The following is a 17,267-nucleotide window of genomic DNA, read 5'->3' on the forward strand; positions in this document are numbered from 1 at the left end:
TTTGTCTTTTGGAATGACAGATGTTATTGAAACTGTTCTGAAATCTTACTTTTTATTACCAACTCCTTAGTGATTATTGGTAGAAAATTAATTTTTAAAAATTTAACCCAAAGTGATACCTATATAAAAAACCATCTACCATAAATATTCCTTGTTATACTGCTTCAATTTACATAGGAAGAGACTATTTTCCCTGTATTTTGCTTTTGTAAAATTCATTCCACAACTCCATAAATCAATTTTAAAAGTAAGGAGAAAACTACATATTTGTCAGCATAGCAACTGTGGGAATGAAAAGTAAGACTAGATGATGGAGTTCAATAAGCCAGTTCCATTTTTTATGACTAATTAGGTGTTATAGTTATATAAGTGTAACAGTTATAAGAAATTGTTTAGTACTTTGGTGGCTTTAATGTTTTTTATGATGGCAGGTTTTTATTCAGTTAAATTCTATGCTATTGTGGACCTAGAGGGAGAACTGATAATCAGAGGTGTCACTATACACATATATCACACCTGATGTCCAAAGCAAGTATTATTCCTTAGTGTGGATAACCCCATAGTTTGCAAAAGGAGTCCTTCTGAGTTAAGCTGACACTGTGGTGCATCATACGCTATTTGTCTTAAAGTACATGAAAAGCAGACCTGGAAAAGGGCAGCTAACCTAACTCCGTCCCTTGCAAACGTAGGGTTGTTCCCTTTAGAGACCAATTTTATGCACTGACTGTATCAAGTGTACAAGGCTTAAAAAACTCACAAGTAAGCTATGGTGAAAATTCATGATGCATTTTAGGTTGTTTTAATGTTCCTCATCACTGCTACACTTTTTATTGATTCAGAAAGGTACAAGAAATGTAAGTGGACCCAACTTAATTATACAGTAAGCCCTGTTCAATTATTAAGATACAGAATTGCTTCCATAATTTAATTTGTATATTAACAGTGAAAGGATAGAACAAAATTTTTACTGCTCATTGTTTTTTATACTTCTGATGTAAAAGAACACACATTTAAAATCCAGAGAATTTTTTTCTTTTCTTTAAATAAAATGTTAGAAGTTGTTACTGGTTGTAAGGGAGATAAACAGAAAAACAAATTGGAAGAGTAACATGCCAAATACATTGATTTGAATGTATAGTTGGATGTATTCAACTTGCCAGATATTCACAGCCTGGGCTAAGTGCAATCCTTTTAAGTGCTGGAGTGACACCCTTTGGCAGCCTGAGCTCTCTGATGGAAACCCAGACAGTAAGGGTCATGAAAATGTACTTCTGGGACTCAAAATGGCTGTGTTCCATCTGAGCAGCTATTTCCCAAGGGCAAACACTTCTGCATACTATTACTTGTCTCAAGCCTGTATATCAATTTCTTATTTCGTTTAGTAAATAGAAAACTACCACAGATTTTTACCAGTACGGTAATAAAGATGTTTTTAAAGTTGGAAAAAAATAATGTTTAATCATTTGAGGTATTTCCTGAATTCAGAGAGAAACAGAAGGGGAGGACAACAGAAGCAATATTAAGTGATTTAGATGCTCTTCCTGACTTTGGGGTAGTTATTGAACCTGCATTACCCCAGTTTTCAAAAGGTTCAAGTACATTCTAATTTCCTCTGCTCCGTTCCCCATTAGACACTTTGGCAGACTCGTAACGAATATATTCCTCGAAGGCCCCAGATCTGACATAAACCTCCCTATCAGTTTTAGCACCTGCTATTTCTACCCAGCAAGTCTTTTGCATATCCACTACATGAGGTGCTTGCTTTCTCTCTCCTTGATGCTGTTTGTTTGGTGAAAACAGGCCATACTTTAGCATAAAACTGGATTTTTTTTTTTTTTTTTTTTAAATCTATAATCACTAGAGTCCAAGCCTTATCTTCACTATGGCTGTTTAATATACAGAACTACTTATGTGAAGAAAACCCACATGCGAATTTTTGTTTCTTGCTAAACTGTCCAAGAAAGATGCAATCTGTGGTAGAATGGAGAAGACCTTTAGGAAAGGGTCTTTTCACTACCCTTTGTCAGCATTTCCATCTTGGCACCTTTTTCACAGGGTAGCTTTAAAAAAAAAAACAAAAAACAAAAACCAAAAAAAACCCAAACCAAACCCATGATCTTATACATGTATCTTTCTGTACTGCACTTTTTATTACAGGAGACTTTATATTACAAGATCCTTGATTAGCAACATTAGGGCTTATGTCCTCAGGAATGACTTTCAGTCATTATTAAACTAATAATTTGTATTTAGACAGGGACGGGCCTTGCACTATAAAACTGAATATTGTTTGAAAGTTTTCATGATGGCATGAGGTGGGCAGGAAAAGTCCAGCTGTCAGAATCAAACCCATATACTCTGCAGCATCAAACTTCAAAGAACATAACAAAATATTTTCAGGTGCAACTTTATCACCTGACTAAAAGTACCCTGCTCTAAATTAAAGCAGGCCACTGAATTGAAAGACTTAGGTAATAAAGTATTAAATCAAAATATTTAAGCAAACGAAGAACAGGGATTTAAGTGAAACTGGACTAAGGTTTTTCATTATATACACTATTAAGTGAAAAATATTACTAATTACAACTGACTTCAGTAAACATTATGTACTCACTGAAATTAGGCCTTCTGGACTGTCCAGAATTTTTTTTTTTTTTTTTTTTTTTTTTTTAAATACCATAGCCTAATTTCTTCAGAATGTTTATACTACCACAAGTTAATTAAGAGGCCTAAGATATTTCGTAAATATATTTTGTCAGTACTTTCCCTTACCAAACTGTTGCATCTACCCATTTTTCAAGAAGAGCTGTCTTTTATAGTCTTGCTTCTCGCAAGTGTGCTGAAGTAGTACAGAAAAAAATTCCATACATTCATTCTAAAGCATACTGACCTAATACAGAAGCTACATGCATATCAACTCTGAATTTAACCTTAGGTAAGGTTACATATGTGGAATTTAGTAGAAACATGATAACAATTTGTAACTGCTATGTAGTATTTTCAGCTTTTATTTCTACAGAAATCGTTTCTGTAAGCATGTTTAAATAGTCTTGACTCTCTTTTTGAATTGCTTTTAATCTACATATTCTGAGAGTTAGTTTCAAGTTTGAGATTCCAATGAGGTTGATTAGCTTTTTAGTGTACATGTATTTTACATGCTTTGTCAGGAATAATTAAGTTAGAGTACTGATGAACATTTATGACTTTCCTTCAAAATTTTCCAAAATTCCCTTAATGTTTCCCATCCTCATAAAAACTAACACCAATGATCTCAGCTACTGCAATATCAAACAGATACCAGAACAGAGAGAGAAATTCCGGTTTATGCCATCTTTGATACAATACTGAACTTTAGGCTCCTTCACATGTGGAAAGTTGGGAGTTTCTCCTCACTGAGAAAACAGAGCGAAAGTTTTCTTAAATACTGAAACTCTGATAATTCAGTTACACATAAATATGTACAACTTTTATCACATTTTCTACATCTAAACAGACTTTATTTTAAAGCTTGGTGGCAACTTAGAGTGGACTTCAGAAAGAGCAGAATCTTGTAACAGAGATCGGGTGTACAGTGCAGACGTAACCACTGATCCGGCCTGACCCATACGTGATTTGGCTACTTTACTATTAGTTGGAAGATTCAGAACCTGAAAGTGGAAAATAGGAAGAGATTCAGAGAATGGGTCTCAGATGGTCTTCTTTATGACTTGAGGGATCTAACCAACATGAAGCAAAATTCCAACCTAATTTCAGGATAGACTGTTACACTGAGTGCTCCCCCTAAAAGTTTCCTTATAGTTGTCTCCCGCCCTGGGAAAGGACGTGCTCGTCTGTCTGCACTACTGCATATTCCTAAAAAAGCATCAACCTATTACCACATTTTCCCTCTTACAACCATTGGCCCTGCTATTCTTCATGTGTACAAAAGTACTCACAGCTGGGTCTGGGAAGTTTATACACTTGGGTCATTGTGGGTGTAAGAACCTGTGTTTGTAGGGCACATGGGACAAATTACTAAGTGTTCTCTGTATCCTGTCTTCTCCCTAAAAGGCTGCGTGACAGTCGGACTTTTCAACACTGTTTATATTTTACACAGCGCATGATTAAGAACAAAATTTTGACACACACATAATTTCGCCCAGCACTCCCAGAAGTTTTTAGTCCCTCTTCTTTGCAACACAGAGCTTCCATAAAATAGAAGCCATAATAGAGGTCAAGTGGGATTTTAAGAAATCAGGAGTTCCCTAAAAATAATCACACTAGCTCTAGGAAATTTGAAATGTAAAAGAAATTATAATCCACTAACGCACAGTGATTATGTTTCATACGCCAGAATTCTTGGACTTTGCTTACTAACTTCACAAAACTAGACAGAAAATTTTGCTTAACACAGAGGTGCAGCCCCCCCTCCCAAAAATACAGCAACTGCTGAAAACAGTGCAGAGCCCCAGAACATAGGAAATTAAGATGAAAGCAAACACAATACTGAACAGAAGTTACAGTGGGAAGATTTAAACTATATGTAATCAGTTGACTTTTTCTGTTAAGACCACCATGGGATTTACAAATACAGTCAGTATTTAGATTTCATGGATCAGAACCTCAGCTGGTCAAATTGATGCAGTTTAACTGAAAACACTGACTTCACTGGAGCTATTCCAAATTGTATTCCCCAAGGATCTGGTGCTAATTATACAGTGTAGCAATGATTTTTCCCAGAAGTGTTACATGTGGTACATCTATACATTTTCCTGCTATATTATTAAAGATACTTTATTTTTTCCTTCATGCTCTAAACTTTAAGGCTTCGTTGCTCTTGTTAGGACTCTAATGTTGTGGGCCTTTTCACTGTGAAATATAACATAGCTGACAGCTGGCTGCTTCAGGTTTCTGTAATATTCCTGTATGGACAAAGTTTCTGAGGTTCCCTCAAATCATTTTATGAAGTCCTCCCCAACTCCCTCCTTCTGGTGTCCTAAATTTAAATATCAGGGCTATCAAAGAATTTAAACTTTTTAACAGTAGTATACTAACTATAAGAAGGAGGTTGATTTTGCTGTTATCATGCTTTATATCCCCATTACTGTAAGATCAAAGGACATTATCATACTCATAGCATTTGAATCACAACACAAAGACCACTAAACAACTTTACAGCCATACCTATAAGATATAGTAAATGAAGTAAGAATAAAACTATAAATAGAAAGTAATTAATGTGGTATCAAGCTTCAACAACACTAACAGTAACTTCTTTGACCTGATGTGCATTAGGAAAGTATATTTTACTTTCAGACTAATTTCTTCCATGTCAGGTGTTTTTTTTCTGCAGAATTCCTTGTTCAGCCTAACTACTAATACTGATGCCAAGACAAAGAGGAAGATGCAGCTATTCTGCTTTCACTTAGGTATTCTGCTTTCATTGTCAAAAGATAATGCATCTCCCACCTCCATCACTCCTGACCACTTCATTAAATGCTCCTTTCTGAAATTTTGAGGCAAGCCTTGGAAGCGTATGGGGTAAAACCCTGCATCAAAAGAAATTAATGTAGCTGTAGCTACTTCTGTAAATACTACCTCACAGAAAACACCAAAGCTCATCTTGATTGCCCAAGCCAAGGCAGCTCGTCCATCTGCCTGGACTCAGCTGCCACTCCAGAAGGTCCAGTGTCACCTCTGCCTGCCTGGCTGTCTCGCGTGACCTAGAGTGTCTCAAATGATCCCTGTGTCTGGGTGGCTTAACCAAGCCCTTAATTTGACTGCCACGTTAGTCACCTCTGCATTGCTTTTTATTTGTGTCATCTTTGTGCTCAATACAGGACATTACAGCGTGATTTAGCCAATGACAAGATGTCTCTAACATAATTCAGACTGCCAAAGACAGCAGGAGACAGAAAAGTTAAGAAATCTCTCTCATTAAATTTTATCCTGCCACCAGTCACACAACTTCTTGAACAGGAAGAATTCATTCTAATACCAAAAAGCACTTCTGCCAAAAAAAAAAAAGGGAAAAGGAAAAAAAATCCCTAACTCTTCTGGACACTAGTGGAAATGTGCGTTGCCAAGACCGGTGATATGTCTGTATTATTCCATTTACTCAGAGAAAAACAAAACAAAACAAACAAACAAAAAACTAAAGAGAAAAATGGTCAACAGGAGATGCTTTCTCATAATTTGTATTCTTATGTCAGGCTTTCCCCAGCATCTTTTTTAGGACAGGCATCTTTTTTAGCCCTTCTATTGAACTAACTAGCTAACCCATTCAAATGCTGCAAGAGAGAGACTCCTTTTAGCATAGCCTAATATTAATGCTGTAAAGCATGTTACGGAAACGACAAGGTGACCGTACTGCATACAGTGCAGGTAGAATTCTTCCATGGCAATGTCTTGTATATGAACTCTCCCTTTCTCCTCCCATTAACTCTCAAAGACTGTATAAAGAAAATTTCTGGCAAATTGGTGCTATACTTTGCAACTTAGTATAGTTGTTGTGCAACTTAGTATAGTTGTTGCAAAAAATATGTTTGTTTTAATATCTTGCCAAAATGTGGGCAATGTCTTACATCACAACCAGTGGAAAAATCTGTAGCCCTTTGACCTACATTTTAACTCTACACATTTTATTTCCTGATTTATTTGTTATTTAAATCAGAGCTATACAAATAAGTTTAGTTCTAATTCATATTACCTGCTGTATCAGTGGAATTTTTCTATGTATGAAGGATTACATAATATATTATACATAATATAAATGTATTTATTATTAATAATACAATATACATAGTATAAATATGCATATTTATCTGCAAGAGGAACACAGATGTTTTTTAAGTGGATCGTAACATTTTAAAATGAAACCTAAAACAAATACGTGAAATTCTGAGCACCACATAAATCATAGTTGAATTCATAGTGATCTCAGTGGCATAACTGCTCTAAGATTATTTGCCTTTTACTGTGATTAACACAGTCTACACACTAAAACTAAATCCTTGAAGAAGTAATCAAGTAACTTTGCTCCAGAAGTGCTTGGTGTCAGCAATGTAAACTGATGTCAGTATGATCCATGACTGCTAAATTAAGGCTATTTTTGAAGTTTTATCATTTATATTTGAGAATTTCATTTATTACTATATTTTTGACATATTTTTCACTCTCTTTAGGGCAAACAGTACAGCATTTTGAAGTCGGCCTTGTGTAAAGAATTAGTATTTCATCCAGTAAAATACATAGTATATATTTATTTAGTTGGGGGATTTATTCTTTATGTATATCATGTCATCTTTAAAACAATGTCTCATTAAAACATACTTTATATTTGTTTCTGATTTCATAACGATTATTATAGTTTATTAGTAACCACCATTTTATCCACAATAAAGTCTCCTGATATACAGAGGTATAATTATAAACTTCTTTAGCAATTATGAATAACAACAATTCTTTCCCTTTAAATTATTGGAAGGTTTGAATGACACTACAAATTACTTGACAACATCATTTTTTCATATTATAACTAAAATACCATATATATGAAAACCTTGCCAGGATAATTTAAGAATGCATTCAAGAAACATAAAATGAAGTTTGGAGGCTGGTACACGTTTGGTTTAAATGAAGACCTTACTTTTTTCTGCCTGTATATGAAACATCCTATAGCAGTTTCCACAAACAAAGTTGTTCTTTAGGATACATGGGCAAACTTTCTACTCCCCTTCCTGCTGTGCAGTATTCTTACAAACTGCTGTTTTGCCACAGGTGTGTTCCTAGAGTATTAGAAACTTGACAGGCCCAAAGGTATGTGAAAAAAAGTTCTATTTAAATACCTAATCAAATGCTTTAGACGCCTTTGAGGTGGGAAACACTACAGTAAAAACATGCAAGAGTGTAAATTGCCTCTTTCTTGATTAATTTCATCTACTCAGTTGTTTTAAATTTGTTCTCCTAATACTTACTCAGCTTGCCTAAAACACATTGCAAATTACATGGCTAATCCATACAGACTATATCCAATTAATTCCCTATTTTATTAATAACATTTCATGCCTTCAACTTCTCCCTGACTCTTTCACAACGCTCTTAATTCCTTCTTGCTTTTAAAGCACTCACAGTGGAAGCACTCAGGTTGACAATACTTAGAGTATGTTCTAATCTGCCTCTTTGTGGTCTATCAAGTCAATGATCTGAAAACTAAAAAGTGTATAATTAGACACTGACATGTCCAAAGGAACTGTTATGGTCTATCATGTCACAGGCATTGACCCAATAGACTGTAACAGTTTTGGTCTGTTGGAGTAGGAATCAATATTTCAGTAACTCCCTAACTCCATATTTATCCAGTCTGCTGAATACAACACACTTAAAAATTTTAAAGTCACACTTTCTTTCAATATACTCTAAGAGTGAAGAAGCCTGTATGAACTATTAATGAGATAATTCCTACTTTAAAATGTTAACCAATCCTTTCTTTTCTGCTTTTTAGAGGAAAAGCGTGCATGAAAATGCATCAGAGAAATATATTCATAATCACAATTATTTACTATGAACTTTTATTTTAAAGTAAGAAACCCCTAAGTTAAAACTCATGCTATATAACCTTATCTAGGCTAAATGTATTAAACAAAAAGAAAACAAGGATACTGAAGTTGATATGTAAATGTCGGAAGAGGTGCACTGATTTTTTTTTTTTTTTTTTTTTTTTTTTTAATGATAAACATTTAACAGCTCCCACTATGTTCAAGAAGAAACTGGCAGCAAAAGTACTCAACATCTTTAAACTTGGAGCACTTTAGGAAGCCAGGTATGGAAATCTAGACTTTAGTATTCCTCTACCTTCTCTCTCAAGTTTTTCTTCATGATTTCCAGCATGGATGTCAAACCAGATTTTACAGTAAAAGCCAAGCCTTTCCTTGTCTATGGGCATTCTTAAAATAGCCCTTCATATTACAGTGAAGGAGAATGGAAATTATAGTAAAGAGAAGTAGAAGCAGGGTATGAAGTATACAAGCTCTGATATGATAAAAGTTTCATAATTGGTGTTTTCCAGCATTGTGGGCCAGGAACCCTAAGCTTTTTCACTACTGTATTACCTCAGTTTTGAACTAGTGGAGTAGTTTTGATAGTCACATGGATATTATATGAACAGTGATATTACACACAGGTGAATCAAGCCTTCAAAGTATCAGAAAACATGTTAATTCTACCAAAGTTAGAGGAATGTATTAAAATATATATAAAGTATACAAAGTAGCTTTCTAGACTTGGTAGGAGATTATATTTTTAGGAAATATAATTATTTGCCATGTTTTCCTACATTAATATGACTTGCTGTGTCTCCCCCAAAAAGTGTTACATCTACAATATATTAGAATGAACCATGTTTCAATCATTAGAAAGCACTCTATGCAATACGCTTTTATTTCAGGAAATTCCTATCAAATTGCTCTACGTGAAACTCCCTGTTCATAGAATTTTAAACTCTTGGATTATTTTTTTCTACTACATTCTCTTTATTCGTAGTTACCCACTTTTACGTTCTAATTCCTTCACTGAAAGGTACTGTTATGGCTATAACATGAGTCATATGCTCCAGTCATTCCCCAAACTGTGATCTGAGTGATGAATATGGATTATGAAATATTAACATGATACCAGTGATCCTCTAGTTTGCCACAGATCAGATACAGACATAAAGACATACAAGCCTAATAGGTAGATGCTCAAATCCATTACGTCTCTGTAACAGCAAAGTGAATGATTTGATTTTTATTTGCAATATTAGGGAATAAACAAGCTTCAGCTACCATACAGGCTATCCAGAAAAAACTAGACCAATCAAACATCACCACATCAAACCTAAGTATTTCAAGAAGAAAAGTGTTAAATATAATCTATATTATTGCTGTTACAGAAGCTAAACACCACCTTTGTACCTGGTCAAGATGCTAACTGATCCTTCTCATTCTCAAACTTTGCATAGCCTAGGATATGGGCTATATGATTCTTGCTTATGTATCATCTTGTCCCTCAAACTTCTCCATTTCTCAAGATTCAACTTGTATATCAAAATTCAAAAAGGTTTGAAGGTTCCAGCTGGGAGTAGAAGAGTAAAGTTATCACTACATCCTATTCTTTTTCCTCTTCCAACCCGATTAGATTAGAAATTAAAACTGTGTATAGAAGCTCTTTTTCCTAGATCTTAAGACAGTACGATCATGACATGAATGAAGTACTACATTTTAAAATATTTATCCTTCTATAAAATTATTTAATGGAAAAATTAAATTCTGACTGAAGATGCTATTATATTTTATATGCTCTCAAAACCTTAATTTTTATTATATATCACTAGTAAGATCCTCAATAAGAGAAAATAATTTGAGTAAAACTACAGTGGGTTTCATTGTTTATTCATAAAATACAGGATCTTAAAGTCTACAATATACAAAAAAATCACCTCCATCTACAGAAGCTCACATTTTATATTTTGTGTATTTTTATTCTTCATTCTAAGTTTTCATTCTTTAATGAGCATGTTTCCAATTAAATCAAATCTGTACCTATTGTATTTTAGGATAATCTGACCACAAATATCAAGTATTACTCTCAACTACTTGCCCAAAGAGAACTGGAAAATTTAATAAATTATATCTCTGTAGACACTAGTACTTTGACAAAAATGAATACTTCACGTTAAAAATGTGAACTATTAGAATATCAGGATTTTACCGGGAGTAAGATTTCAGATCTGGAAGATGCATAACTTCCATTTGACAAAATTTCCTGTCTCCAATTTCATACAAAAACCTATGTATGACCACAGAACATGTAACATAAACTGATAGTGGGGAAAAAAAAAAAAAGAATATATTTTATACTACTGTACTATGTGCAAAATATTTTGGATTATGCCTTATTTGCTTTTAAAAAAGATTAGTGAAAAAAAGAGGTCAGCTTCCAGTGATGATGGATCTAATCCAGACAACAAAGAAGTCAATGGGAATCTTCCCATTGTTTGTAGTGAGACTTAAATTTGACACTGTGTTAGAAAAGGGAATTACACTCAGAGCAAAATACCTCTGTATGTATATATGTGCGCGTGCGCACGTGTGTGTGTGTGCATGTGCCTGTGTGTGCCTGTTTGTGGGTGGGTGATGGATGGGGAATGTGTGTATATATATGAATACACAATCATACATATATAGACACACATAATTATCGTTATTAAGTATAAAAGGGTTAGCAAGCAGTACAAGCAAAATGACTCTGCCTTTCAGACAAGGCTAGTTTACTATTATTGGGGTTTTGTTGTATTATACTACCATATACACTTTCATAAATATTGCTGACAAAGTTAATATGCAAGAAAGGAACATTTTTTCTTACTCCGATCGAAGATGCAATAATCAAATCATAAAACACAAAACCAATAGCCAATCAATGTGAATAAGTCTGCCCATCGGCTTAATTCAAGCAAGCCATTCACTGAGCTATGTGATGGATCTGTCAAATCCAATACAGCATTACAGACATACTAGCAACATCAAGTGAACATGCAATGACAAAATGACAATACGCCCCACTGCCATGCTTTGACTCTTTCTACCTCATAAATATAAAACTTGATGACTTCGCTAGTTTTGCTTACTTCAGACTTGGACAGAAATCTAACCACTATATTTTTATTTATTTTTTTAAAAATATTACATGAAAGCTGAATAAAAGCTGTACAAACATTTTGTTAACATCTGTTTTAATATCTTTTGCACATCCTTACAATTTTGTTTTCCAAACACTCTCAGCTTAAAGAGTTTGGCAGACAAAGCTCCAGAATGGTGAAGAACATATATAGACCAGTAGGTCTCCTTTTATCATTTATAAGAATCGGAAAATTTATCAGAAATATTTTAAATATCAGAAATTTAAGCCTGATTTTTTTGGATCCATTTCTGCAAAGAGCTTCAAATCTTTAAGTGCAATTTAGTACGATGATAGATCACACTGTATAGAAAGCCAAATCTAAATTTTTTTAAGCTGTATTCAGTGATTATATTGCTTCATAAATAAACCAAAATGTACCTTTTTGTTTGTTTTGTTGTTTCTGTTCTACAGTCCTAAGAAACAACTGGAGAAATCTGCAAGGTCTTCCTCCATTGTGAAATTGGTTTTAGGAGTACATGATTTGTCCTGAACAAATACTTAGGGGTTTGCATTGATTTGTTTCATGAGATCTCCTTGCCACCTGATTCTCCCCTATATATCCGTTCTCTGCCTATTTCCAGCAATATTTCCAGCTGTGACAAACAAGGATACCATTGCATTTCTTCACAAGAGAACTCTCTTACAGTGATCATTATCCATTGACTTGGTGTATTGATTCTGGAGTCCCAAATCTTTCTGTTAACCTTTATTTTTAATTTACCAAAACATGTCTCCAATCTAAAGATTTCCTCTTTCCATCTCCTGACTTAAGAAGCATGTCAAATATGGAACACTGCCGTTCATCATGTATATGAGCTTTTTTTAATTTTTTAAATTAATATGGAGTAGTATTTCCATGATATGTCACTGCTTCAATAGTACATACTCACTGGTCCTCACGTCATTTTTCTGGGCATTATTTACACATAAACAGGAAATATATTTCATGTGTAATTAAATTAAATAGGGGCTCAAATCAACACTAAATAAGAGTAGTGTATAAGGAGATACGGAATCTTCAATATGGTCAGAAGACAGCAGATGATTCTTACATTGGGAAGAAAAGATACAAGCAGTTGTACTGAACTATATTTCAGCACTTTCAATATTAATAATTCACAAAAGTTGCTAAATTAAATTCATTAAATAATGAATGAAAAGTAATCAAATTAAGCAAACTGTAGTTGTGAGTAATCAGAGGTATCCATGTTTGCACATAGTTTCCCATATGCAAAGAAATGTTTGAGCAGATTGTTATTTCTTTTGTTCTCTATGCTAGTTTTAGGATTCTGCCACAAAGAAATTCAGTTGCAATATTTGTAATTAAGACAAGAAACCATATTCATTTGGGGGAAGCAGATCGAAGATGAGGGTTAACCACATTTAAAAAGAGAAGCTAAATTAAAAAAAATCCAAAATATATAAAATTCATTTAAGATATTTAAAATTATGCAAGCAAAGATAGGTTATTACAATTCTAGTTATACACAAAGTGTATCTGAAAATTAGACATTTTTTCAAAAAATAATTAAGGGTTATAACAACTGCATTACTACTGATGCCATCTCAAGCTTCCTTTACAGCATTTAAGAGCACTATCTTCTTAGACAAATCCTTTATTTTTTTTGTCAGCATAACTCTTAGTGATGTTGACTCTCTACCCATAGCAGAACATGTGACCAACTGATGTTTTATCTTACAGCACTTGATTTGTTTTATGAGAAGGCACATTAAGTCATAATTAAAGCATTTAAAAGTCATCTTGATATTGTTCAGTTTCTGTATGCAACATATAGGTTTTCAGAAATTAATTTATTCATAGGAATAAACACCCTATAAAATGATCCAGGGACACCTGAACGATATCTGGCAAAAAATTACTAACCACAGGAGGTTATTTATAATTTTGTCCTTTCAGTTTAGTAAGTTTTTAGAAGCAGGAATTGTTTGGCATTATAAGCTCACAGAAAAATACTAGAGCTGCGACATGCTAACACACCTTTGTGGAAATGAAATGAAACTACTGAGTAGCACTTCACCTTTGTAGGTTACCCTAAGTAGAAATAGTACATCGTGAACAAAGTGCATACAGCACATATCTACTTGATATTACTGATCCAAAATTAATAGAAAGTAACTTGCTTACCTGTCTGACACAGCATGCCTCAGCCATACATGCAAATTATTTTATTCACATAACTTTAAAAAATAGGTCTTCATTACCCAGAATAAGCATTTGAAAGGCAAATATGCATGCATAGCATCGTAACATTCATACCATGGTACTTTGTTCTAAAAATACAGAATCCATGAACAGCACTTCAATCTAAGAAATAGTTCACTGAAATTTCTTAATCTGGTGATTTCTTTAAGAAGTGGAAACATTTAAAACAATGTCTAATTTAGCATCTAAAGAAATTTTTCAATACGTATTCAAGACTTGAGAAATTATCTCCATGATTCCAAGGGAAAATTTTCTTTTATCAGGAACTGTGAAGTGTGACCTTACTTCTCGCTGCTATTGTGAAGCAAAATACATGCGTGTATCTGTCTTTCACAATATACATCCTCCCTTTAGGACTGTACACTCTCCAAGTACTCGAAAAGTATTAAAGATAGCATAGATTTTGTTAAGGGTACAGTTTATGAAGAAAACATAGGATACTCTTTCTTTTCATTACAAAATCTTGTCCACACGCTGCAAAGACTTAATTTTACGCAATTTGACAAAATCCTGTTCCTACTGAAGTCAATAGCAATTTAGACATTGACTTCAAAGGGGTCCCAATTTTCATCTTGCAAGAAGACAAGTTAATTTATGCGACATCGCTTTTAGTTTACAGAAGTTAAGTCTTTGCATGTTTCTCTTATGCAGATTTTAATAATCTTTTATTCCTGGTATTATTTCCACCAAATGTGGTTTACATTTTGAGGATAAAAATACAGAGCAAAAGAAGAATAACTGAATTCTTTTTTCAGTGTTTCAAAAAATCAAATGCCTGGAAAGAAAGCAAATGGAAAAAATATTGTTTTGCCTTGGATAGTTCAAGCTTAGACACAGTTCATTCTCGATTTCCACTGACTAAAACAATGTCAATGAGAATTGAGGGCACTCAATAGGTTCAGGTTCTAAATCAACTGAAATAATACTCCTAAGACGAATAATGATCTTTAGCAGCAGACCATCATGAAGCTGTACATATATTTATCTACATTGTACAAGGGTCACAGACATTAACTGGATGATCTACAGCTTGGGAATGTGCACATCTCATGCCTGATTCTCAATTAAGGCCTAAAATCTCTCAATTTATGGCTATTCATGGATTATAATAAAACAGCCTGCTTTAGATATCACAATTATCTGCAGAGCAACAAGACAGTTATGAGACTTCAACAAGGCAAATTTATAGAATCATCTTCAACTTCCACTGGTCAAATATTTATTAGCAGTAAATGAGGTCTTACCTGTCACTGTAGGCAGCTGCAGTGGCAGTGGCAGGCTGGGCATACCGGTAGGCAGCATAACCACCCTGAAACACAAACTCACGCTCTAACTGGATTGCTACAGCACCTTAAATAACATTTTGCAAAATTTAGCAACGACTGAAAGAGTACTTTCATGCTGTAAGTTCAGTTAAGGGGTTAAATACGTAGGAAATATGTCAGTGAATCGTTAAGCAGAATTTATCACCACAAACTTGTGCTTGTTAAGATTTGTCCCAGAGACCAGGAGAAAGCAATGAACTGTATTCATCAATGTAAGTTTTTTTACAAGACAATACTGTATTCTTCCACAAGTTTTCAAGTAGCAGTTGTTCTTATGAATGAGGTGTATGTATATTAATAAAGCGATGCTGAACTTAAAAGAAAAATTCAGCTAATAATCAATTCTTTTTTGTACAAAATATGATTTATCATGTCTGGTTGATTAAACCTATGAATCTGCGCACTCAATTAACACTTAACGTTACATAGGTTTCAATTTATACATAAAATTATAATGAAGAAGCAAAATTCTCTTCTTCCATGAATTAACATTCAGTTGTATGTAACAGTAATTGCAGATGTTCAATTAAGCAAACAGGACAAACAAACACACATTTGAAAGGAATTGTGTGCAGTGATGCATTGATTATCAAACTGTGAAAACAGCAGAGCTTCCTGTTCAATGGACCACGGTGTTATATCAACCATTTCAAAATGATCTCAGCATGCCAATTAACAAACACAGGCCAGTCTCCACAGATAACACAAACACGATTTACGTCCCAATTAGAATTCACCACCCCATAATCCTCTGGGACAGGGGACTTTTGTATTTCCTTTCCCACCTTCCCCCACCTTAACAAAGAGTTGAATAAGAAAGTATCAGATCACTCAGGTTTGAATAAAATTCACTCTTTTCCTAAAGTGTTCGCCATAACGGATTGATTTTTTTCCTTTTTTTTTTTTTTTTTTTTTTTTTTTGGAAGTCTGCATTCACACAAGCTATTATGCTGAAGCATGAAGAATAGGCTACAGTGTGTCAACCTTTACTGTAACAGGAGTACATTTCTACTGCAGGAACTTTTGTGGCGTTTCTATTTTGATTTTACAAATAAAAATTCACTCTTTCCAGAAAAAAGGAATCTCAACTACTTTTACAAGCTATTTCCCCTTCTACTACTTTGCTTGGCGGAATCAATTCCATCCCTAATGTGTGTAAACCCTTGTTGGTTTGAAGATTGGAAGCGGGTTGGTTTGGGAAATCAATCCTTCAGCTGATAACACTACGCCACCCTAAGAATGAACATATGTTTTACATATACTGACAGCTCATTAGAAACTCCAGGCTTTGAATTGTCAACTTACTTGAGGAACATTCATTCTGATTTTTTTCAAGCGCTCACACAGAGAACAGTACATTTACCTCCGGACTCGTGGTCAGCTCCCTGCCAGCAGCAATCGTGTCACACAACCGCTGGAATAAGGCAGGGGCTTTCATAATACTCTATACGCTCGCTCTTTTGCAGCGAGCTGCTTCTCTGTGCAAGCACGGAAGCATTGAGACGAAATACTTTCTCATTTCAGATCATTTGATTTTTATAAACCAATAGAAGGCTATTACTGTCAAAAATGTATAATAGGCACATATTGCTCGCAGGTATGTACATACAGGCAATCAGATGTCAAATAATGTCACCAAGTGCAAACTGAGCCAGTAAACTGTGAGTCTGAGGGATGATAATGCAAGCTGCACACTTGGCCTGGGTTCTGCTACAAGGAGAAAGGTGAGAGATTATACAAAATCATCCATTCTCCCTTCTTGTTTTTGAGTTCTAAATATAGCACCTTTTTTTTTCTTTTCTATTTTTTTTTTCTTTTCTATTTTTTCTTTCTTTTCTTTTTTTCTCTGAGTGCTGATAAGAGGGAGTAAAAGTATAAAGAAGATAGTAAACTTGTTTTCGTGATCCAGCCCTGAAAATGTGTGGCAGACTGCAAGTCATTCTGTAGTATGACATGATTCTGTTCACCACGTGTGTGACTTCTTCACTTGTCCTGTAGTCCATTTCTAAACCCCCTTA

General features: G+C 34.3%; 1 protein-coding gene across 24 annotated transcripts in view; it reads right to left on the reverse strand.

The window, feature by feature from the left end:
* The window catches only part of RBFOX1 (RNA binding fox-1 homolog 1), a 1,358,224-nt gene that overhangs the window by 18,301 nt on the left and 1,322,656 nt on the right, over window positions 1-17,267 (reverse strand). For all 24 annotated transcript variants that reach the window (XM_030002529.1, XM_030002523.1, XM_030002528.1 and 21 more), the window contains one exon: window positions 15,169-15,233. In XM_030002529.1, coding sequence (XP_029858389.1) covers window positions 15,169-15,233 — 65 coding nt within the window. The remainder of the gene's footprint in view (window positions 1-15,168; window positions 15,234-17,267) is intronic.

Source organism: Aquila chrysaetos, chromosome 25 (genome assembly GCF_900496995.4).
Source record: "Aquila chrysaetos chrysaetos chromosome 25, bAquChr1.4, whole genome shotgun sequence".
In the NCBI taxonomy this organism is placed as follows: Eukaryota; Metazoa; Chordata; class Aves; order Accipitriformes; family Accipitridae; genus Aquila; species Aquila chrysaetos.